Source organism: Clarias gariepinus, chromosome 1, assembly GCF_024256425.1.
Source record: "Clarias gariepinus isolate MV-2021 ecotype Netherlands chromosome 1, CGAR_prim_01v2, whole genome shotgun sequence".
Lineage (NCBI taxonomy): Eukaryota > Metazoa > Chordata > Actinopteri > Siluriformes > Clariidae > Clarias > Clarias gariepinus.
In genome coordinates this window covers 11,159,682-11,185,322 of record NC_071100.1, presented here as the reverse complement: position 1 = coordinate 11,185,322, position 25,641 = coordinate 11,159,682, and the positions used below count along the sequence as shown (strand labels likewise).

Sequence of the window (25,641 nt, the reverse complement as noted above, 5' to 3'; positions counted from 1 at the left end):
GATAGCTGTATGCATGCATGTATGTATTTAAGCATGTACACCAATCAGCCAACACATTATGCCTAATATTGGGTAGGTCCCTCTTTTTGCTACCATAACAGTCATCCAATTCGTGTTCTGACACGAATATCACACCCAGCATTAACCTTTTCAGCAATTTGATCTACAGTAGCACTTCTATTCACTTTGACCAGCCTTCACTTCCTATGTGCATCAGTTCCCTGGTTTTCCTTTCTTGGGGTATTTTTGGTAGGTCTTGACTGCTGCAGACCAGGGACATTCAAAAGTGCTACAGTTTTGAAGTTGTTCTGACCCAGTCAAGTTCAAGTAGTTCAAGTAGGCTTTATTGTCACTTCAACCATATACAGTTAGTACACAGTGAAACGAAACAACGTTCCTCCAGGACCAAGGTGCTACATGCAACATAAACTTACAACATAAATTAACAGAGAAGCTAAACTAGCTAGCTAGGAGGCCTAGTTAGCTGGCTAGCAGAGACAAGACAGATATTTCTAACATAAATTACAACATAAATTAACAAAAAAACTAACTAAAAAGACTAACTAACTAAAAGACTATCTACAGGTTTTTTGTTTTTTTTTCCCAGACAACAGACAACAACATAAAGTGCACGTGTAAATGTGCAAAATGTCTTCTAGCTATTACAAATTGACCCTTGTCAACGTCACTCAAATCCTTATGCTTGCCCATTTTTGTCTGCTTCCAACACATCTATTTCAGGGGAAAAAAGGTTCACTTGCTGTCCTATATATCCCACACTTCCAGTCACCATTGTAACAAGATATTGAAACTGTAGCTACTGTGAGAGACCAGAAGTGACTTCCTACTCTTCTTTGCAAATCTGCTCAAGGTAAATTAAATTTAATAGTGTCCATTTGTGGACTGCAGCCTTTAAGATATTCCACAGATTTTTAGAGAGATTTAAGTTTGGGCTCTGACAAGGCCATGCAAGAACTTTCACCTTTTCTCCTTCAACCACTGTGTGGTCAGTTTTGCAATGTGCTTTGGGTCATTGTTATTTTGGAAAGTGAACCTTCTTCACATTAATAACTTTCTGGCAGAATAAGTGCTCCAATCCCTGTTCAAAGAAACTCCCTAATAACAGGATATTACCTCTATTATTTACCATAGGATTGGTGTTATTTGGATGGTGGGACATACTGTATTGTTTGGTGTTGTGGAAATAATTCAATTTGACCACTTTTTTGCAAAGCTTAGTAAAACTGCTTCATATTTGCTGGAGGCCTCTTGGTAGCCTCTGACCAGTTTCCCCCTGGTTCTTTCATCCAGTTTGGAGCAACATCATGATCCAGGAAGGATCTGTATTGCACCAAATACCTTCCACTTATTAATTAGATACTTCACTGTGTTTCTAGACAGTAATAAAGCCTTTAAATCTTTTTTGGATCCATCTCCCGACTTTGCCTATGCACAAATTTATCCCTGAGATCTATTGACAGTGCCTTGCCTCACATAGATGATTGTTTTCAATTTCACTACCATCAATATGATCAAGGCTGATCATGATTGAAAATCAAATAGCTTTATGTGCCATTGTGAATGTGATTAGCTTCATCTGATTTAGGCAATGTCCACACGTACCCGGGTATTTTTAATAACTGAGATTTTTCTTCTTCATTTTTAAAAATAATTCCGTCCACATGACCTACGTTTTAAAAATATCCTTGTCCACATGAAAACACCCTATTAAGTGCTGTTAGGAGCCCCCTTAATCAACAGGGGACTAATCAGAAGCCTAGACAAAATGTTATTACCTGTTGCGCTTTGTAGAAGTCTGATGGGTCCGAAACAGCAGTCTCTATCTGAGGGGTCTGTATCATCTGAGTTTTGTACAGTATATAGCAGCAGTGAGCTTAAAAGTTCATTCAGGCACCTTTGTTCATTAACATAATGTTTGGGAAACTGTACGTGTACACGCATGTAAAACGTCCAGTATGCAACGTTAACAGAGTCACTAGTTTACTGTACGTACTGTAAGGAACCACCACTAGAGGTCGCTGTTTGTCATTTGTAGTTTTTGTTGGCTGACTCGGTTTCCCAGAAGGCACCTCGGTCAGGTGATGCGAGTGCACACCTGAGCCGAGGTAGCCATTAATCCAACTATAAATAGCTGTTTAGTCTGGGAAACTGGGTCGAGCATTATCATTTATGCATCTGTCATTATGTTTGAGTTGGGCTCTCATATTGTCTATGTTTGTGGAGCTGATTCAGTCATGTCATGTGTGGTGAAGTTTATGTGTATGTGAGTATTGTGTTTCTTGCCTGGTGTGTGTTTGGCTAGGGGCGTGTTTAGCTAAAATTTATGTTGAGCTAACTGTGATGCTTCTAGCCATAGCCCCTTTGTGTTTCTAGCCTTTTTGTGTTTGCTGCCTTCCTAGTTTCCCAGTGAGCCTAGCCTTTGAGTGTCCCCTAGCCTAGCCTTTGAGTGTCCCCTAGCATAGCCACTGGGTATCCCTCGTCTCTGTGTTTCTGTGCCCCGGTTCCCTTGTGTTGTGTCAAGCTATTAGGTAAGTGTAGCTTAGTACATGTCGGGCTAAAGACATGCTTAGCTAGATGTTTGTGTAGCTGACTGCCATGGTCAAGTGCTCTTAACCATGTCTAGCTGATTGCCATGTCTTTAGCCCTAGTCTCTTGTCCCTTGTCTCTCCTTGTATACCCTTGTCTCTCCTCTCTCCCATCTCGTCAGGTGCCAAGTCTTGTTGCGTCCTGTTTCAGCTCCACGCGTAGTTTTTGTGTCCCGTCACGTGTTTCGTCCTTCGGCCTGTGTGTCCCGTCACGTGTTTCGTCCTTCGGCCTGTGTGTCCCGTCACGTGTTTCGTCCTTCGGCCTGTGTGTCCCGTCACGTGTTTCGTCCTTCGGCCTGTGTGTCCCGTCACGTGTTTCGTCCTTCGGCCTGTGTGTCCCGTCACGTGTTTCGTCCTTCGGCCTGTGTGTCCCGTCACGTGTTTCGTCCTTCGGCCTGTGTGTCCCGTCACGTGTTTCGTCCTTCGGCCTGTGTGTCCCGTCACGTGTTTCGTCCTTCGGCCCGTGTGTTTCGTCCTTCGGCCCGTGTGTTTCGTCCTTCGGCCCGTGTGTTTCGTCCTTCGGCCCGTGTGTTTCGTCCTTCGGCCCGTGTGTTTCGTCCTTCGGCCCGTGTGTTTCGTCCTTCGGCCCGTGTGACCCGTCACGTGTTTCGTCCTTCGGCCCGTGTGACCCGTCACGTGTTTCGTCCTTCGGCCCGTGTGACCCGTCACGTGTTTCGTCCTTCGGCCCGTGTGACCCGTCACGTGTTTCGTCCTTCGGCCCCTGTGTGACCCGTCACGTGTTTCGTCCTTCGGCCCCTGTGTGTCCCGTCACGTGTTTCGTCCTTCGGCCCCTGTGTGTCCTGTCACGTGTTTCGTCCTTCGGCCCCTGTGTGTCCTGTCACGTGTTTCGTCCTTCGGCCCCTGTGTTCCGTCACGTGTTTCGTCCTTCGGCCTGTGTGTTTCGTCCTTCGGACTGTGTGGTTTCGTCCTTCGGCCTGTGTGTTTTCGTCCTTCGGACTGTGTGTTTTCGTCCTTCGGACTGTGTGTTTTCGTCCTTCGGCCTGTGTGTTTTCGTCCTTCGGCCTGTGTGTTTTCGTCCTTCGGCCTGTGTGTTTTCGTCCTTCGGCCTGTGTGTTTTCGTCCTTCGGCCTGTGTGTTTTCGTCCTTCGGCCTGTGTGTCCCGTCCTTCGGCCTGTGTGTCCCGTCCTTCGGCCGTGTGTCCCGTCCTTCGGCCTGTGTGTCCCGTCACGTGTGTCCCGTCCTTCGGCCTGTGTGTCCCGTCCTTCGGCCTGTGTGTCCCGTCCTTCGGCCTGTGTGTCCCGTCCTTCGGCCTGTGTGTCCCGTCACGTGTTTCGTCCTTCGGCCTGTGTGTTTCGTCCTTCGGCCTGTGTGTCCCGTCCTTCGGCCGTGTGTCCCGTCACGTGTTTCGTCCTTCGGCCTGTGTGTTTCGTCCTTCGGCCTGTGTGTTTCGTCCTTCGGCCTGTGTGTTTCGTCCTTCGGCCTGTGTGTCCCGTCACGTGTTTCGTCCTTCGGCCTGTGTGTTTCGTCCTTCGGCCTGTGTGTTTCGTCCTTCGGCCTGTGTGTTTCGTCCTTCGGCCTGTGTGTCCCGTCACGTGTTTCGTCCTTCGGCCTGTGTGTCCCGTCACGTGTTTCGTCCTTCGGCCTGTGTGTTTCGTCCTTCGGCCCGTGTGTCCTGTCAGATGTGGCAATTAAGACTGCGCATGTTTTCCCGTGGGATGCCTCAATTTAGCGCGCGGGGCGCCGCGACTTGCCGTAAGCAACATTCGGGAATTTAAATAAATGTGGTGTGCTTCACTGAATATCCGCCAGATGGCGCATGGAAGGACTTTATTTAAACGCCGGACCAAGTACTGTACAACGAAGAATTGTGTATAATTACTTAGTCTAAAACAATATTGTTCCCAATGCTGAAGCAAACATAAATTTCATCTTGCTTTACAACAGATCTTTCATGATAAATGTGTGTATATGTGCTTCATATTTTTTTCATAATGATGAAATGAGATGCCCAAATTCGTGCTTTAAAATTCTTAATAAGTTTCTTATATATTTTTTGTAATGTTTTAACAGGGACAAAACAGTGAAAGACATGGCAATGTCTCGGTTTACATAGTGTTGAAATTAATTTAATTTCCTGATAGTAGGCTATCTGATAGACTTAACTATGCGAATGTCCTGATTCGTGAATATGCCAACATATCTTATTTAAAACGTAAAAAATGTGTCGACATCATCAGAAGACATGAATGAACTATATATATTATATTATTAAGTAAATATTATTTTATGACCACGAACTTCTTCTGGCTTTTTATAATAATCATCATATTTGCTGTTTGTGTCCAGCATTTAATAATTATTTTATACTGTAGCGTTTTTATCGCCGGAAAGGATGGTGTAGAGATGAGTGAGCTTATTTACTGCCCAATGCAATGGCTGGGAGAACTTTATTTAGCACACACACAGTCTAACAAACAGCATGGACAGCACATTCACCCGAGAACCTATCTCCCATTCAGCCCAAGCATGAACCGGAGCACTTTTCACACGTCACACACCCCCACACACAAACAGGGCCGAAGCCACTAACCCAAACACCCTTCCCCATCATGGTGAACACACTGACATCCCCGCAAGGCATGCTGGTCGTCAGCCGCCGCCCCGCCCACGCCACAATACATTATTTAACCACGGCTGGAAATAATAGCTGGAATGTGATGAGCAAAATAATAATAATTTCCATGATAGCACCGGCATTTTGAGCACTGGCTGGGAATCGAACCCGGGTCTCCCGCATGGCGAGCGAATCACCTACCACTGAGCCACCAGTACCCATCTGCGTTTAAAGCGCATAAATATGCACTATGCAATTTGCACACATGCGGGTGCGTTACAATAATAATAATAAGTTTGGAGAACTACTACTACTAATAATAACTATTCTGAATGAAAATAAAGAATAAATACATATCAGTTTGAGCTTGACACGTTTATGAGCTCTGTCGCTTGCCGTCAATGGGCGCCTAAGAGACATAACATTTTTCGGCTTAAGTAGACACACAATACTTTAGACTGAAACATGATTGCCCCCTACAGGTATTGAAGGGCATTTTCACAGCTTGCCGCGCGCAGCTGCGGCAAGACGTGGGATCCCTTTTCCGAAAACGTGCGTTTTTAAAGGCCAGATCTGTTAATAGGAAAATTATTTAAAGTATTGTCCAACCCATGGTTAAACCAATAAAAAGTCTACCTTTATTTCTGAATGACGATCCTCCAGATTTCTTTGCCATGTCTGCAAATGAACTTGGAGAATCAAGTGCAAAAGAAAAAGGGGCATCTGTGGAAAAAAAGCCAAAAACAAACAAACATCAGAGTTAGAATCTGTATAGTCATAAAGATGTATAGCAATGTTGATAAAGTTTCACATACCTCAAACCCTAAAGCTATTCCATCCAAAAATTTTGGGAACGTTTGAACCACAATGTGACGTTGCTGAGTGAAGTTAAAAAGTACAAAAATGTTGGTGGAGTTTTATCTAGTGTGAATGTGGACTACGTGATCAAGATTGGATAAACATGGAATATAGATTGGATGATAGCTGTATGCATGCATGTATGTATTTAAGCATGTACACCAATCAGCCAACACATTATGCCTAATATTGGGTAGGTCCCTCTTTTTGCTACCATAACAGTCATCCAATTCGTGTTCTGACACGAATATCACACCCAGCATTAACCTTTTCAGCAATTTGATCTACAGTAGCACTTCTATTCACTTTGACCAGCCTTCACTTCCTATGTGCATCAGTTCCCTGGTTTTCCTTTCTTGGGGTATTTTTGGTAGGTCTTGACTGCTGCAGACCAGGGACATTCAAAAGTGCTACAGTTTTGAAGTTGTTCTGACCCAGTCTTCTAGCTATTACAAATCGACCCTTGTCAACGTCACTCAAATCCTTATGCTTGCCCATTTTTGTCTGCTTCCAACACATCTATTTCAGGGGAAAAAAGGTTCACTTGCTGTCCTATATATCCCACACTTCCAGTCACCATTGTAACAAGATATTGAAACTGTAGCTACTGTGAGAGACCAGAAGTGACTTCCTACTCTTCTTTGCAAATCTGCTCAAGGTAAATTAAATTTAATAGTGTCCATTTGTGTACTGCAGCCTTTAAGATATTCCACAGATTTTTAGAGAGATTTAAGTTTGGGCTCTGACAAGGCCATGCAAGAACTTTCACCTTTTCTCCTTCAACCACTGTGTGGTCAGTTTTGCAATGTGCTTTGGGTCATTGTTATTTTGGAAAGTGAACCTTCTTCACATTAATAACTTTCTGGCAGAATAAGTGCTCCAATCCCTGTTCAAAGAAACTCCCTAATAACAGGATATTACCTCTATTATTTACCATAGGATTGGTGTTATTTGGATGGTGGGACATACTGTATTGTTTGGTGTTGTGGAAATAATTCAATTTGACCACTTTTTTTTGCAAAGCTTAGTAACTCAAGCTTTTTTTCTTAAAACATTCCAACACATGTCACATTTGTGTGGAATTTGTGATTTTGTTGTCACATGTACACAATGACCACTCTGTCATAAACTCCTGAAACTGCTTCATAGTTGCTGGAGGCCTCTTGGTAGCCTCTGACCAGTTTCCCCCTGGTTCTTTCATCCAGTTTGGAGCAACATCATGATCCAGGAAGGATCTGTATTGCACCAAATACCTTCCACTTATTAATTAGATACTTCACTGTGTTTCTAGACAGTGATAAAGCCTTTAAATCTTTTTTGGATCCATCTCCCGACTTTGCCTATGCACAAATTTATCCCTGAGATCTATTGACAGTGCCTTGCCTCACATAGATGATTGTTTTCAATTTCACTACCATCAATATGATCAAGGCTGATCATGATTGAAAGTCAAATAGCTTTATGTGCCATTGTAAATGTCATTAGCTTCACCTGATTTAGGCAATGTCCACACGTACCCGGGTATTTTTAAAAACTGAGATTTTTTTTCTTCATTTTTAAATATAATTCCGTCCACATGACCTACGTTTTAAAAATATCCTTGTCCACATAAAAAAGCAAAACACCCTATTAAGTGCTGCTAGGAGCCCCCTTAATCAATAGGGGACTAATCAGAAGCCTAGACAAAATGTTATTACCTGTTGCGCTTTGTAGAAGTCTGACGGGTCCGAAACAGCAGTCTCTGTCTGCGGGGTCTGTGTCATCTGAGTTTTGTACAGTATATAGCAGCAGTGAGCTTAAAAGTACATTCAGACACCTTTGTTCATTAACATTGTTTGGGAAACTGTACGTGTACACGCATGTAAAACGTCCAGTATGCAACGTTAACACAGTCACTAGTTTACTGTACGTACTGTAAGGGACCACCACTAGAGGTCGCTGTTTGTCATTTGTAGTTTTTGTTGGCTGACTCGGTTTCCCCTGAGCGAGGTAGCCATTAATCCAACTATAAATAGCTGTTTAGTCTGGGAAACTGGGTCGAGCATTATCATTTACGCATCTCTCATTATGTTTGAGTTGGGCTCTCATATTGGCAATGTTTTCTGTATATGTTCTGTGTGTCTATGTTTGTGGAGCTCCCTTATCTCTCCCCGCTTGTCTCTCTTGTCTGTCTCGTGAATACTATTCAGAGACTCTCTTCGTCTTGCTCTTGAAAATATAAAGGAATATGGATTTGATCAAGTGGTCTCTGAATGCAATTGACATGATCTTCTCGACGAGAAATGTGGGTTCTGGGGAACCTACTTGTCCTGCTGGGACGTTTGCTGCTGGATACACGATGGACGGTTGGGAGAAGTGGCGCATTGTGTGCCTGGCCGCACTGTCTCTGGAGGATGTTGAAGATATCTACCTATTCGGAACTCTGATAACAGGGATTCTGCTGATTGGATTAGGTGGGATACTTGGATATCGGAAAATTTTAAAAGCAGTCAGTCTCAACCCCAAGAGACTGGCTGGCTGGGAAATAGTGGTGACGAGAGCTGTCAGTAATCAGACTGTGGTTCTGGACCGCAAATTGGATAACATCTTGGTGAGACTAGCAGCTATGCAACGTGATTTGGACAGACCTGGAGACCAGTGATGGACATTAAATATCTGTGAAATTGGCAGATATTGATCGAAACCTGGAAAATATGTTTTTCTTTTTCGGCTGTCCCTTTTCTTTCCAGCTACTGCATTTCAAGGCCGTGGCTGGAGACATAACTAACTCCCCGAAGACCAAGATAACGAGACGCTCTGGAATCCTACCCCCCTTCAAGGACACCTGGCGCAGACTATTACGGGATGTTACAGGCTTACAACTGACACGCACGCACTCACGCACTCACAGAACAGCTACAGATAGACACTCTACCTTCCCCATATCCAACGCCTTCGTGTGCTTATTCCCTTCAGTGTGGGAAGGCGGAATCGGGACCAGCGCTCTTTAGCTGCAGGGACTGGAGCTGTTTGCCTACATTGGACATTTTCTATCCCCTGTACCCTCATCGTTGCAATGTTTATGTCTTGTGATTACATGTTTTTTCTGTGCTTGTTGCTGAGGTATTTTTTATACCCCTGATCGCACACTGCCCTTTTCGAAGGACAGTCTGGGAGGGGAGTTTTTACCCTCGTTATCCTAATGTATCTTATTCCTTATTTTCTATGATGGCCCTGGTTAGGTGGCTGCCGTCGCGACTCTGTGGTCGCAAAAATCATTTCGCTGCATATTGTACTCTGTATGATTGTGCATGTGACAAATAAACTTAAACTTCAACTTTTTCAAATTTCATGTGTGGTGAAGTTTATGTGTATGTGAGTATTGTGGTTCTTGCCTGGTGTGTGTTTGGCTAGGAGCGTGTTTAGCTAAAATCTATGTTGAGCTAACTGTCATGCTTCTAGCCATAGCCCCTTTGTGTCTCTAGCCTTTCTGTGTTTGCTGCCTCCCTAGTTTCCCAGTGAGCCTAGCCTTTGAGTGTCCCCTAGTCTAGCCACTGGGTATCCCTCGTCTCTGTGTTTCTGTGCCCTGGTTCCCTTGTGTTGTGTCAAGCTATTAGGTAAGTGTAGCTTAGTACATGTCGGGCTAAAGACATTCTTAGCTAGATGTATGTGTAGCTGACTGCCATGGTCAAGTGCTCTTAACCATGTCTAGCTGATTGCCATGTCTTTAGCCCTAGTCTCTTGTCCCTTGTCTCTTCTTGTATCCCGTTGTCTCTCGTCTCTCTCCTCTCCCATCTCGTCGGGTGTCAAGTCTTGTCATGTTGCATCCTGTTTCAGCTCCACGCGTAGTTTGTGTGTCCCGTCACGTGTTTCGTCCTTCGGCCTGTGTGTCCCGTCACGTGTTTCGTCCTTCGGCCTGTGTGTCCCGTCACGTGTTTCGTCCTTCGGCCTGTGTGTCCCGTCACGTGTTTCGTCCTTCGGCCTGTGTGTCGCCACAGGGCGTTTGCTAGGAGTCCTTCGGCCTGTGTGGCGCCACAGAGCTTATCCGTAGTGTAACGGGTATTAGAGCCTGTTGGTGTCCCTTAGTCTGTGTCCTGCCTGAGAGCCCATGTTGAACCCCATGTTATTAGGTATTGTTTGAGTTTATTTGTTCCTTTTGTTTTTGTGTCTTTATTATTTTTGTGACTGTCACTATTAAAAAGACTCTTTTGACACAAACCCTCTGCATTTATGCCTGCTCTATCCACCCACGGCGATCAACATCCGCCATTACACCCAGTTTGTGATGCGTACGTCCACCATTGCACAAAATATCCTCATTAACAAAGCTGAAGGTAAATCAAGGAGAGGAGCACACAGATAATTACATCATCGGCACAAGGTGATGTTACAACAAGCCAAAATTTGTTTCCCCTGTCCACATAACACTACTGAAAACAAAGTTTTTAAAAATCTTCATTTTGGACGGAGTTTTCCAAAAGCTCAGTTTTCAATGACCAAAACTGCATTTGCATGTGGACGAAAGGCGAAAACCACAGAGAAAAATAATAAAAAAAAAAAAAAATACCCGGCTACGTGTGGACATGGTGTAGCGTCTGGTTAGAATCACAGATGATCGTTTGGACTCTATGAATGCAAGAGACCCTTTTAGCCTTTGACATCTGCCTATAAATTACAGGCCTGGGCCCATGTTTTACATTTATATGGGTGTTTATTGCCAGTGAGTTCCCTACCCTTTTCACAAGGAGGCTAAACAGATCAGTTCCCAAGTCTCTACATCAAACTTCAAACACATTCCAAACACTAGCAGGGGACCTCTGAGCCAGCCACCAACAGTCTAACCAGACCAGGGGTCTGGCTCCACACTTGCAATACACATCACGCACACACATAAGGACATTTACTCTATTTTATACCATGATTATGCTATTATAAAGGTATCCTGTATATGCAGGCATTGTATGTATGCTCCCTTATCTGATTACACTAGTTACAACTTTTTATTTGCCTTATTTAGACTCTAATTGCCTATATTCAAGTGTATAAATGTATCTCCCTTTTCCTATATCCTAAAGGTGCCTTTCTTGGTATCAAAATGATCTAATCCTTATTTCTCAAACAATGATGTATTCCATGTGATTACAAACGACGTTATGTATTTTCTACAATATTTTGAAATAAACTGCAACAACCCTCTGGACCAGCAGTAAAAATTCCAATGGGCCATAAAGGGAGACAAAGAAAGTTTCTCCCGCTAAAAATTCATGCCTTTGATTGGCCATTCCACCCAAACAGTGGGTGTGTCAGGGCACTATCAAAAGTCCCTAACCCAGGCTATTCGGTGCTCAAAAACCCTCTTCTTTTGAGACGAACACTTCTTCTACTCTCTGCAAAACTCATCTCTTGAGTTTAACCTTCGGCAGTTTTACCTTCAAGAAACTTTGTCAACTCGCTGTGGACTATTCCTCCCTCTCGAGGAACCAGAGGAAAATCTCCAGCGCACACCTTGAGATCGACCATCTACACCCTCGTGTCTACTGAATCAGGACTCTTTTTCATAAACAAAGACCAATGCAAGTATCCTTTAAAACTCTTTAGATGCGTGTATAAGTTTTAGCCCCTTTTAAGGTGAACCTTGAGTCTTTGATGATTCTCATTAGGTTGTGGTTAATCGATGTGAAGTACTGCCATTCTTTTGTTCTTTTCTTTCTTCCTCACTGTTCTTTTACCCTGTATGTACTGTATGTGTTTGTTTAACGTTGTTATATGTTAGCTATAGCCCCCTTTATTAAATTCATTGTTTTCACTATAGATTGTCTCTGTGTGCTGCTCACAATCCAAAGTCACTGAATTGTTGATCCGTCAGTTACATGCTAAATTACTGCTAGCACTGCAAAGTAGGGAAGCTATCCTTCCTTGGCCAGGAAATAACCTTTCCTAGAATTGATAAATAATTATAGTACCTGCTCGGTGGACGGACAGATCAGATAATTGTACATTAATTCTGCTACAGTTAATTCTAATCTAAATATTTATTATTAGTTATAACCAGTTATAATTAGTTGTAAATATTCCCTTTTAAGCTAATTTGCTACATATTAATGGTGGAGAATGCGGGCACATTTCAAACTTGTTTTGTGAGCAAACTCAGTATCAATCTATTTGTGTGGTATTACGCGCGCTAAAGTGAGGCAAGTCGCAACGCGAACTCACTCTCTTGATTGGGTGGTTCAAAACCACCTTTAGTACTGTACTTGTAAAGACGAAGAAATCTCTTTACATTTTAATATTATCAAGATCGCCTGTTGGAACGAAGAAATCTTCCTTCACCGCGATAAAGATTGATTTGAGCGATGCTCCTCTTATCATCTTTTAAAGGCCTTATACTATCATAAAAACAGCGAAGAAACCCTGTTTTTAATTGTAAGTGGGTGGGCAGCGAAGAAACCCTGCCACACACATCTTTGTGCAGCTAATTGGCACAAACCTTAAAGCCAAATTGGTGTATAACAAACAGCGAAGGAACCCTGTTTGTAGTTATCAGTGTGTTACAGGCAGCGAAGAAACCCTGCCACACACATCTTTGTGCAGCTAATTGGCACAAACCTTAAAGCCAAATTAGTGTATAACAAACAGCGAAGAAACCCTGTTTGTAGTTATCTGTGTGTTACAGGCAGCGAAGAAACCCTGCCACACACATCTTTGTACAGCTAATTTGCACAAACATTAAAGTTAAATTAATGCGTAACAAACAGCGAAGAAACCCTGTTTGTAATCGTTAGTGTGTAACAGGCAGCGAAGAAACCCTGCCACACACACATCTGTGTGCAGCTAATTTGCACAAACCTTAACAGTCAAATTACAGTGTACTTGTGACCTCGCAGTAGATCGGCCGCTAGGGCAATCGCTCGGATTTAATCAAAGTACCTTTGACTAACACTAGAGGGCAGACTAGCTAGGTGGCTAACACTTCCCAGTTTCAACTTTACCCTCTCTCTTCTGACCTATAGTAGCTCACCCACTCCACCTTGTGGTCATTCTCTGTAGGTGGGTTTCCTGAGTAACCCTGTCAGTTTATTTGAAAAGCTTATTCGGACACTTCCTGTGCTACAGAACTTTGAGTAACATGATTATTGTGTCCTATTTAAGGGTCTTTCTCTTTTGTTAAGCCTCAGTAAAATTTGGTTCAAACAGTGTTTGAACTCAAGTTAAGAGTCAACCTCTGTATTCTAGGCCTTTGTGGTACTTCTAGGTAGCAGTCACCCTAGTGCTTAGTCGGCAAAGCGACTAAAAGGCTTAAATCTGCTCGCTCCTATATCTTTCCTTTGTGCTTTGTGTATTTGTTTGCCTGTTTTCATTTTGTTTCTGTCTTCTTTGATTAAGAAACCAAGCCTTTGAGAATCATCAGGGAAGGCTGAGCAATAGATTGACGACCCAAACTGCACAAGCCGTTAGGCGGTCACGCTGTCAACAATCCGGAGTTAGATCCTTTCCGGTGCCCCCACAACAATTAGGCACTCCCTACCATTCACGGCTGAGGTAACAGGCGCTTGGACTATTCGCCATTAATTATTATAGTCACCAAACCAATTATACCGTCCAACCTAAGTACTATTGTCACACTATTGCCGTTAACACTGGTAGGACTTGCATTGGACTTTTGTGCTGTCCCTCCCCTTTTCTCTCTCCCTCTCTCTCTTCACCAGTAAGCCAACATGTCTCGATCATCCAGCCCTGAGGCCCACTGGGATCGTCTAGAGGTCTGGATGAATGCCTTGACTAGTAACCTTCTCCCTGAACCCACCGGGGACCTGCAGAACCTGAGCCGAGAACAGCTCGATGACAACCTGAGTGCATTGATGGCCCGCGATCCGACACAGGACTACAGCCACAAAGAGCTGGCCAAGATCATCGGGTCGCTGGCTCATAATCTCCTCGGCCACGCAAAGCTGAGTGAAGCAACAATCCACCACAAGGAACAGGAGGCTGCAGTGCTAAAGCTCCAAGCTGGGGAAGCTCAGAAGAACTTGGTGCTCTGTCAAAGGCAACTGGAGCAACTAAAGTCGGAGACTCAGGACAGGACAGCGGACGAGAAGGACCCAGAGCTACAGGAAGAATTGGAGAGACTACAAAACGCCTTGACTGATCTCCGCGCCGATACAGCACACAGAGAAAAGCAGGAAAAGGATGCCAGAGAGAAGCTGAGCGAAAAACTTGAGCAGGCTGAGGCACTCCTGATGAGAGCAGAGACAGAACTAAAGGAAAGAGAAGCCAGGGCCAGGGCCTATGAAGGCCACCTGCGAAGTACCCGAACTGAGGTCTGTACTCTGGCCCAACAAAGAGACTATTTGAAAGAAGAACTTGACACAGTTCACAGAGAGCTTAAACACGCATATAGACTGCAAGGGGATCCTGAAAGAGAGATGCACACCACCGAGTTTCCCTTAACCAGTGGACTAGTGCCTCCTAGTCAAAATATACTGATTGGAAAGGGGGGTGAGAGCCCAGTGCTCAAGACATCAGCTGCCAGCATCCCAGAACCCCTGGCAGCAGGAAGGGGGTTGGAACCCTTCCCAAGATTATCCTCTGATCATGGCGTGTCAACCAAGGAACTGGATAAGCTAGCTAGAAACATTCCCGTTTTTACTCCCAACCCTGCAGGAGGCCATGACGTCCACTCATACCTCAACGACGTGGACTTCCACCTGCAAACGGTGACTAATGCTACCACACGAGACAGACTTTATCTGCTCAGAATCACTGCTAGCCGTGAGGTGCGCAGTTTTCTAGACCGGCAGACAGAGACAGTTAAAAGGGATTACCAGCAACTGCAGCAAGCCTTAATCAGGGAGTTCTCTGACCCAGAGTCAGAGCAGGGACTGATCACGGCCATGGATCTTAAACAGGGCAGACAGGAAACCACGCAAGCGTATTACAACAGACTCCGACAGGCCTACTTCGGAGCACGAAACGAGCCGGGAATGGAGGACGATATTAATTTTAGGTCCCTGTTCCTCCGGAACCTGCACCCCACAGTGAGTCACCATCTGGGGGTTTTGGCATGCCCACGGACTATGTCCACCCAACAGCTGAGAGAGTTGGCCCACAAGGCCTATGCAAAACAAAGAGCTGCTTCTGAAAAGACAGGGAAAACCCCCACCATCTATCCTGTGTCTAATCAAAGTGTAGAGCTCGCTCTAGAGGGAGCCGAGCAAAGCCCCAATGACAACAGAATGGCAGGACCCTTCCCAGCCAACGGGGGGCAGCGCGGACATGGTGATGCACCGCCCAAGCACCAAACGGGGCACTCCGAAAGACCCTGGGACAGGTCGCAAACACCTCCCAACCCACAGGGTGGCGCCACATGGGAAGGAAAGAGGCGGCCTAAAAGGAACCGGTTTTCAGCAAAACAAGCGCCCAACTCCGGCAACCAGCAGCAGAACCCCTCTCAACATGCTCGGGACCAGTCCAGATTTAAACCATCGACAGACCCGAACCGGGAAGCCACATTCGAGTCAGCAGAGATTATGAGAGTGTTAAAGGAACTCCTCCAGAAAAAGCACCACAAGAGAGACAAAAAGGATGAATCAGACCAGTTATGACTAACCGTGATGTCGGACCCTAACGCCCAATCAGAGTTTCCCCAAAGTGAACTTTCCAAACCACTCAATGCTAATCCTCTGTTGACAACACAACAAGAGATCCCATCACTAAGTGATGACATCACACAACCACTGCGGATGACTACCGAAACACCAGAACCAGTCGACGTCCAGTTTCACACCCTCAGCAAGGACCTCAATGTACCCGAGAGTGCGGTTTTGGTGGTCTGTCTCCCGGAAGAGCCACATGAAATCGGTCCTGACTGCCTGCCAATCACCACACAGGCCCCAATGCCAAGGTTGTTAGGGAACCTAATTGAAAGGGGGGTGGCCAAGAAACTCTACCTGGCCGTCACATTGGAAAATGAAGTGAGGCTAGAGGCTCTGGTGGACACAGGAGCCGACCTGACGTTAATGTCAGCGCAGCTTTTTGACAGGCTGCAGATTGCCGTCAAGAGACAGAATCGAACCCTTAAATATCAGAGCTGTGTGCTAAACGTGCAATCATACAGCCAAAATGATGTAAAACTGGAACAACTAGCTCCCATTCACCTAGCCATCGGCCCTATGAGCCTAGTGCACCCTGTGTACATTTCCCCATTGGACACATACCCTCTCCTTATTGGCAAGGACCTGCTAGACCGCTTTGAGCCCCTATTGGATTTCAAACAGCTTAAATTTTGGGCCCAAGTGCGAGAACCCCTGCCCCCTCAGCCACCAAGATCCCACCAGACAGATTGCCAGGTCACAAAGGTCACAGGAAGCCTTGCAAACAGCCCCGGGAATGCTTCGACCCAAGAGCAAAGTTCAAGGTCACGGCTATGCACTTTCCAACTAGCCAAAGACTCTGACTCATATGACCTTCAAGTTATGGGGGCCTTACAGCTGAATGATGTTACAACAACTGACTCCATGCTAGCACTATGGGCAGACAATTCAGCCATCAGTGCCTCACTGTTCAGTGCTCTCACTCAGCAAGCCGTGGACATCCCCACTGCTAACAAGCGCACCCGCTTCCCTTTAAACCCCTGCCTGTCAACCATGGTAACTGCCAAGCGCATCTGCGCTCTGAACTTAAAGTGGAATGACAGGTGTTTAACTCATTACTTCCTGGTCCTTCCAGACCTACCGCATGATGTGTACATTGGAGCAGACATTTTGATTCGACTCAGGGCTCACGTGGACACAATCAATGAAGTGATATGGGCACCCATGACCTCACAGGCCTCCACTGTTCCTGTCAACCTCGAGAACCTCCAGTCAGGTCAAACCATCCCAGAGATCTGCACGTTGGTCAACGAACAAGAGACTGTAATACCCGCCTACACCAAAGGAGTCGCTGTTCGACTCAACCTGCGGCTTGGCCAGACCTGCAGCCACACATTGGGCTTCTTCCAGCCCTCACCCGAGTGTGGGGAACTGGGCCTCACTCTGGAAGCCACACCCCTCGTTGAGGTACTATCTCGGGCAGTGTACATCCTGTTCAATAACTGCACAGCAACGGATGCCAAAGTACCAAAGGCCTACCGCCTGGGTTGGCTAGTAAGTTATGACTTCCACGACTTTGAACTGATTCTTCCAGTAATTGGACCCATCCCAGAGTCAATGATTCCAGAAGAAAATGCTGGCAAACCCGTGTCAACAGCACCCTTCAATACCATCACCATAGCTTCGGTCATGCCAGTGGTCAAGGAGCAGGTGTGTAGGACAGAGCTGACAGAAGACCAACATCTCTCAGTGTATACCGTCTCCAACGGCGCCACCAGTGAGACCGACCATGTTGCTGCACCCCTGATAGCCCACGAGACCAACGAATTGATGGCAGAAGAGCCATACCCAGGCTTTGAGAAACAAGTCCAGCAAATTCTGAAAGACGCTGATGCTATACAGGAGGATGCGGACCGCCACAAGCTCCGCCAAGTCCTGTACAAATACAAAGAGTCATTTGCCAAGGACTCTTTAGACTGCGGCCTCACTAACCTCCACGTAGTGCGGATACCGACACACCCAAAAGCGCCTCCCACTTTTGTCAAGCAATACAAGATACCCCTAGAATCATATGAACCTGTACAAGAGATCATCAATTCTATGCTTGAAAAGGGTGTTATTCGGCCATGCAACAGCACCTATTCTGCCCCCATCTGGCCTGTCCTCAAACCAAACGGCAAGTGGCGACCGACGATCGACTATAGGAAGCTGAACCAGCAGGTGCCGCTATCACGGTGGCCCATGACCCAACTTGAACAAGAGATCCCGAGAATCAAAGGTGCCACCATCTTCTCCACGCTCGATGTGGCCTCAGGATTCTGGACTATACCGGTGCATCCAGATGACCAACATAAGCTGGCTTTCACCTTCAGCAACCGGCAATACACCTTCACAAGGTGCCCATTCGGCTATGCCAACTCACCTGCCGAATTTAATATTTTTCTTAACAAAGCGTGTCCAGATGCCAGAGTAAGAGGGAATCTAATCTACGTTGATGATGTTCTTATGAAAAGCATGACTGTGGCTGATCACCTCAAAGAGATTGACCATGTTTTGCACCAACTGACTGCTGCTGGTGCCAAGATTGCCCTCCACAAGGGACAATGGGGAAAATCCAAAGTCAACTATGTGGGTCTACTTATTGGACCACAAGGTATTGAGCCTCAATCCAGCCGCATTCAAGCCATCCAAACCATCAAGCCACCTGCCAATGTCTCAGAACTCAGAAGTTTTCTAGGTGTATGCAACTATTCGCGGCAGTTCATTGAAAACTACTCGGACATTGCACGGCCTCTTACTACACTGCTGAAAAAGGACTGCCCATTTGCCTGGACAGATACTCAGCGAAATGCTATGGAGGAACTGAAACGACATCTGTGCACTGCACCATGTCTGGCTTACCCCGATCCACAAAAGGAGTTCCATTTGGAGGCTGGGTTCTCCAGCCACTGTCTCAGTGCCGGCCTATACCAGCGCCAGGACCAGGACAAAAGGGTGGTTGCATATGCCAGCAAGATGCTTCTTCCTCCAGAGTGCAAATACTCAGACTGTGAGAAAGCCCTGCTCTGTACTGTATGGGCTCTACAGAGATTCTCCAACTACATTGGAGCACAGAAAGTCATCATTGAAACCTGCCACCAGCCTGTCACATTTCTCAACAGCCAGCGCATCCGCGACGGTGTGGTCACAAACTCACGCATAGCCACATGGCTAATGGCTCTCCAGGGGCGCAATGTGGAAGCACGATATGCCCAGAACCACAAGTCGGCGCTGGGTAATGGCCTGGCAGCCTGCCAAAGTTGCTCTGATGATGCACCCACAGAGAACATAGAAGCAGAACGGACCCAGGTACAGCTGTCAACCTGCCACAGGTATTTTGACGAAAACGTGTGCCAAGGCATGCCCACTGCCTACGTTGATGGATGTTCCTATCACCAAGAAGGCAAACTACAAGCAGGCGCTGGGGTCCTCTGGCTAGACGATCGACCTTGTCCACCACAACACTTCAAACTGGGTCCACAATCGTCACAATATGCAGAGATAGCAGCTATTCTAATAACTCTGCAAGTAGCCTCGACTCACAACATCAGAGAACTGCTCATCTGCACAGACTCTAACTATGCCAGACTCAGCTTCCTGTGCCATCTTCCAAACTGGAAACTAAATGGTTTTAAGACAGCGAACAACAAAGAAGTAAAACATCAACACCTGTTTCAGGTTTGTGACGACATCACGAGAAAACATGATATGATCGTCTACTGGAAGAAAGTGAAAGGACACTCTAAGCAACCTGGAGTAGACAAGGACCTTAACGACCAAACAGATGCCCTAGCCAAAGCAGGTGCACTCCATGGCGAGGTATGGTCCCCACCTAACCGCCCACCCACCCTTAACGTGGTAGCCATAACCCGCAGTAAACAAACTCAGCCTGCCACAATGAACGCCTCACAGCCACTTACACTGGCTCCTCAAATCACCGCTAGCGACATTGCTGACATGCAAGCCTCAGACCCCGCTATACAGACTATCCTTCACCACCTTTCCGACCCCTCCAACCACCCTATCACAGCCGCACACCTGGCGAATACACCAAAACTCAAAGCACTCCTAAACGTGAAATCTATGCTGCGTGTGTCGGACAACATCCTAGCGTATTGCCCTGATGACCTCACTGCGCCAAGGCTTGTGGTGCCACAGTGCCTAAAGGGGGGTATGCTGATGTATGCTCACGACACACCATGTGCGGGACACCACGGCACAAGAGCCACTTACGAGACACTAAAACAAGTGGCATACTGGCCTGGCATGCAGCAAGATGTGGCAGAGTATGTGAAAGGATGCCTTGTGTGTTGCCAATTCCAACCAGCAAACCCAAACCACAGAGCCCCACTACAGCGCAGAGGAGTCACATTTCCTTGGTCAGACCTTCAAATTGACTGGGTTGGACCCCTGCCTAGATCAACCAGAGGCAACAAGTATTTCCTCACAGTCGTATGCCAGTTCACGAAGTGGGTAGAATGCCTCCCGGCACCCAATGACACTGCACAAACTACAGCATACCTCCTGATGAATCACATATTCTCCAGGTTCGGGCTGCCGCTGAGAGTCAACTCAGACAGGGGCACCCACTTCACAGCCGAGATCATGCAGCAGACTTGGAAAATTCTGGGAATACAAGCACACCTGCACATAAGCCACCATCCAATCGCGTCCGGACAAGTGGAACGTACAAACCGGACCGTAGTCAGCATGCTAAGAAAATTTGTGGCTCTCAACCAAAAGGACTGGGATGTGAAACTTCCGCTGGTACTCATGGCCATCAGAGCAACTCCAAATGAAGCAACAAGTGTGTCTCCCTTCGAACTGATGACAGGCCGGCAAATGACATTGCCATTACACCTGCTATACCAGCCAGGAGACACCAACCTTGTCACCGCCTACACCACCCACCAGTATCTCGAGGAACTACACCGGCATCTGAGAACCGCATTTGCCTTTGCCCAACAACGACTCCAAAAGAGCGCAGAAGGTCAAAAAGCATATTACGACCGGAAGGCATCACACCAAGAACTGGACGTGGGTGACAAGGTCTGGTATTACTGCTACACTCAGCCGCCTCAGACATCCTCTCATCGCCTGTCAAAGAAGTTTCTGCCACACTGGACGGGACCGTTTGAGATCGTGGATAAACTCTCCCCCGTCGCATACCGGATCAAGATAAGCCGGGGACAGAAAGAACCGGTTTTTAAATGGGTCCATCGCAACCAGATCAAGAGACATGTGGCTGCTGGCAGGCAAAAACAAGGCGATGGGGGGGACGGGACGGCTAGTTCCAGCTAGACCTTACCTAGACCTTACTGTAGTTCCCAAAACAAAAGACTGCTCTAAACCGATAAGAACTTCCCTTACTGACCCAATGCCTTTCTCCCTCCCCTCTGCACCAGGATGCTGCTGTGGCTCCCCATTCTATGCCTCCAGCTAACCAGAGGACACCCACAACCTGACATCATCTCCCCAGGTCCAGAAGCCGGCATCGCACTAAGGGACCAACCTGGACTTCTCATCACTAACTGCAGGACCCACACCCAAAAGGTGTATGTCCGACTGGACCCCCGAAATGTCTACCGGACACATTATCCCCAGGCAACGGCACACTACAGTTGGGCAGGTGCCCGATGGACTGAGAATGCCCTAGCTCACGCAGAGGCTGATATTCAACATATGCTTACTCAGCTGCAGAAAATGACTGCCACACAAGCGGAGCTAAATGGATACAATCGGCGTAACAAACGCTTCCTGGGGGCCTTGCTCGGCGCTGCTGCTGCTGTTGGAACCCTGTTCAACCTGGGAATGACCAGCGTCAACTCCGTACGGCTGTCTACCCTGAAGCAACATGTAAGGGAGGTCCAGGCTGAGATTCCCCAGCTGAGAGAACAACTCACACTACAGGGACAAACCCTGCAGACTATAGGCAAATCACTAAAGGGCACCCTGGTGGTTCTGAACACTCACAGTGTCTTGTTAAACAAAACAGTGAGCTCCGTGAAACAGTTATTCTCTGTTATACAGGATGATGTTGCCCAAACTCAGCTGGTCACCACACTGATGTCTGACATGCTCCGTGAGGTGAGCTCTTCCATCGATAGCTTAGCCATGGGTAGAATCCCCCCATACCTGGTACCCCTGAGCCTTGTACAAACAGTTTTAACCTCTGCTACCACTCATCCACCTGACTTGCTCCAAGCCCATCTTGCCTACTCCCTGGGAGGTTCCATCCTGCTACACGTTGACCCTGAGCAGAGTGAGATGGCATTTCTTCTGAACCTACCCATCATTGAATCTGACAACATTTACAGACTCAAAGACATCGTCAATGTTGGATTTTGGCAGGGAAACACAAGCATCAGGATACACACGCCAGATGTGGTAGCCTACCACGACAGCAACCCACAGTTATACCTGGCCCCAAACCTTCGCATGTGCACGCTGACCAAAGACATTCACTATCTCTGCCCCAGCAAGCCCTTCCTCCGCGACAATACTGAAGGAATCTGCGGGTTGCAGCCCATGCCGAAAGGGACACGCTGCCCCGCCGAGGCCAAACCTCGTGCCCAAGTTACGGAAACACAAGCAGAGATTGTGGGAAGTCAGTGGCTGGTTAACACACCCCTCCATACCGCCACACTGACCTATGATCAGCATGACACTGCCACCCGTGTCAACCTGCCCAACCGGAGTATGTGGATTCAGGTGCCCAAAGGTGCCATCCTCCACGTCGGAGACCTGGCGCTGTACCACCTTCCAAGTGAAGAGTACCAGGCCGAGGTGGAAATCCCATCTTTCTTCAAGGATCACAGTCTCACCCTGGAGCCTGAATTGGAACAGAGCCTGGAGGAAGGGGGGTCCCAGATGATCGATATTACCCCAATCGACACAGCCCTCCAAGCACTGTCTCGGCGGCCTGCCCAGACCAACTTTCCCGTGGCCCGTTCCTGGACTCCGGCAGACACAGCGCTTTGCCTTGCCACAGCAGTCGGGTATACCCTAACACTCGGCCTTGCCTTTGCCCTGTTTAACCGAGTGAACGTGGTGCGAAGGTCCATAAACAGGTGCACGGCTGCACTTCCTCGGACGTTCAAACAAAACCACCGTAGGAGAGGAACCCAGGCAGAGACAATGCTGAACAAGGAGAACACCCAGGCTGAAGATCCGAGGACTTGATGATCCACCTGCCATCCGACCATCGTGGTTCAATGTTGTCTGATGACGTTCCTAGTTGAACATCTTCAGCCAAAGGGGGGAGTTGTAGCGTCTGGTTAGAATCACAGATGATCGTTTGGACTCTATGAATGCAAGAGACCCTTTTAGCCTTTGACATCTGCCTATAAATTACAGGCCTGGGCCCATGTTTTACATTTATATGGGTGTTTATTGCCAGTGAGTTCCCTACCCTTTTCACAAGGAGGCTAAACAGATCAGTTCCCAAGTCTCTACATCAAACTTCAAACACATTCCAAACACTAGCAGGGGACCTCTGAGCCAGCCACCAACAGTCTAACCAGACCAGGGGTCTGGCTCCACACTTGCAATACACATCACGCACACACATAAGGACATTTACTCTATTTTATACCATGATTATGCTATTATAAAGGTATCCTGTATATGCAGGCATTGTATGTATGCTCCCTTATCTGATTACACTAGTTACAACTTTTTATTTGCCTTATTTAGACTCTAATTGCCTATATTCAAGTGTATAAATGTATCTCCCTTTTCCTATATCCTAAAGGTGCCTTTCTTGGTATCAAAATGATCTAATCCTTATTTCTCAAACAATGATGTATTCCATGTGATTACAAACGACGTTATGTATTTTCTACAATATTTTGAAATAAACTGCAACAACCCTCTGGACCAGCAGTAAAAATTCCAATGGGCCATAAAGGGAGACAAAGAAAGTTTCTCCCGCTAAAAATTCATGCCTTTGATTGGCCATTCCACCCAAACAGTGGGTGTGTCAGGGCACTATCAAAAGTCCCTAACCCAGGCTATTCGGTGCTCAAAAACCCTCTTCTTTTGAGACGAACACTTCTTCTACTCTCTGCAAAACTCATCTCTTGAGTTTAACCTTCGGCAGTTTTACCTTCAAGAAACTTTGTCAACTCGCTGTGGACTATTCCTCCCTCTCGAGGAACCAGAGGAAAATCTCCAGCGCACACCTTGAGATCGACCATCTACACCCTCGTGTCTACTGAATCAGGACTCTTTTTCATAAACAAAGACCAATGCAAGTATCCTTTAAAACTCTTTAGATGCGTGTATAAGTTTTAGCCCCTTTTAAGGTGAACCTTGAGTCTTTGATGATTCTCATTAGGTTGTGGTTAATCGATGTGAAGTACTGCCATTCTTTTGTTCTTTTCTTTCTTCCTCACTGTTCTTTTACCCTGTATGTACTGTATGTGTTTGTTTAACGTTGTTATATGTTAGCTATAGCCCCCTTTATTAAATTCATTGTTTTCACTATAGATTGTCTCTGTGTGCTGCTCACAATCCAAAGTCACTGAATTGTTGATCCGTCAGTTACATGCTAAATTACTGCTAGCACTGCAAAGTAGGGAAGCTATCCTTCCTTGGCCAGGAAATAACCTTTCCTAGAATTGATAAATAATTATAGTACCTGCTCGGTGGACGGACAGATCAGATAATTGTACATTAATTCTGCTACAGTTAATTCTAATCTAAATATTTATTATTAGTTATAACCAGTTATAATTAGTTGTAAATATTCCCTTTTAAGCTAATTTGCTACAATGGCCTTAGATTGAAGTCTAAAGAAGTCACTTTATGTTATTTTAGGAGAGGCCAAGCTGTTTTGAAATGGTGGTTTTGTAGTGCTGGCCACCAAGTTGAATACAGTGCATATGAGGATAGATTATCATGTTGAGAGATAGTGCTTATGTGAGAGAGGTTAGAAATGACTAAAAAGTGTACTGGTATGAGGTGGGGAAACAACAATTGAGGTGGGCCTTTTCCTATGCAAAAATCTGATTAGTGTTGCACTGTTCTTTCATATGGTACAGATATATCCCTGCACATTCAGTGATGCATTTGGGGGGGCTTATAATGGGACATGACCAGGTGCAGCATATTTAGCCTAATTATCTGCACAAAGCCATCACCTACTGTAGCAACTGTTGACATATCTGAGATACAGTTTATCTGGAATGTATTCATAACACTTTACTTTTTCCACATTTTGTTCTTTCAGTCCTTCAGGTGCCTTTTGGTAAACTGTAGGCAGGATGTGCCTTTGGACTAAGGACTGGCTTCCATCTGGCCATTCTACCATACAGGTCTGAATCGGAGAGTGCAGATGGTTGTTTCTCTGAAAGGTTCTTCTCTCTTCAAAGAAAAATGCTGGATTTCTTTCAGTGACGATAGAGGTTCTTGGTCACCTTCCTGACTAAGGCCCTTCTCTCCCGATTTCTCAATTTGGCCAGGTAGGGTCATGGTGTTTTCAAACTTCTTCCATTTATGGATGAGGCCACTTAGCTCATTGGGGCTTTCAAAAATTCTGTACCCTTCCCTAGATCTGTGCCTCGATACAATCCTGTCTCAGAGGTCTACAGACAATTCGGTTGACTTTATGTTGTCATTATGGGATATTGTTTGTAGAATTTTGAGGATAATAATACACTTTATCTATTTTGAAATAAGACTGTAACAAAGAACATGTGGACAAAGTGAATGTATATTTGTTTTTAAAATATATTTTTTTAACTATTTTAGTTACTTGGGATTTGCAGATATATCTTTTTTTTAAAACTTATTTTAATGAGGGCCATTAACGCAATTAATATGTTAAAAACACTGCATGGCCCTAAATGTGAGTAAATATATTACTCATAAAATACTCACAATATATGCATGAGCTGAGAACTTATTTAACTTGTAAGCCAAACTATATTGTATTTAAATAGCATTTTATTTTACTTATCAACAGCCTTATGTTGTGCTGAATGTAATTTTG

The 25,641-nt window shown here is 45.8% G+C and overlaps 1 protein-coding gene across 1 annotated transcript in view; it reads right to left on the bottom strand.

Moving 5' to 3' along the window:
• Window positions 1–5,712: 5,712 nt before the first annotated feature.
• LOC128520151 (tripartite motif-containing protein 29-like) overlaps window positions 5,713–25,641 on the bottom strand; it is a 29,433-nt gene continuing 9,504 nt past the window's right edge. Inside the window, exon 5 of the mRNA XM_053494238.1 lies at window positions 5,713–5,904. Within this exon, the coding sequence (XP_053350213.1) occupies window positions 5,774–5,904 (131 nt within the window). The 3' untranslated portion in view covers window positions 5,713–5,773. The remainder of the gene's footprint in view (window positions 5,905–25,641) is intronic.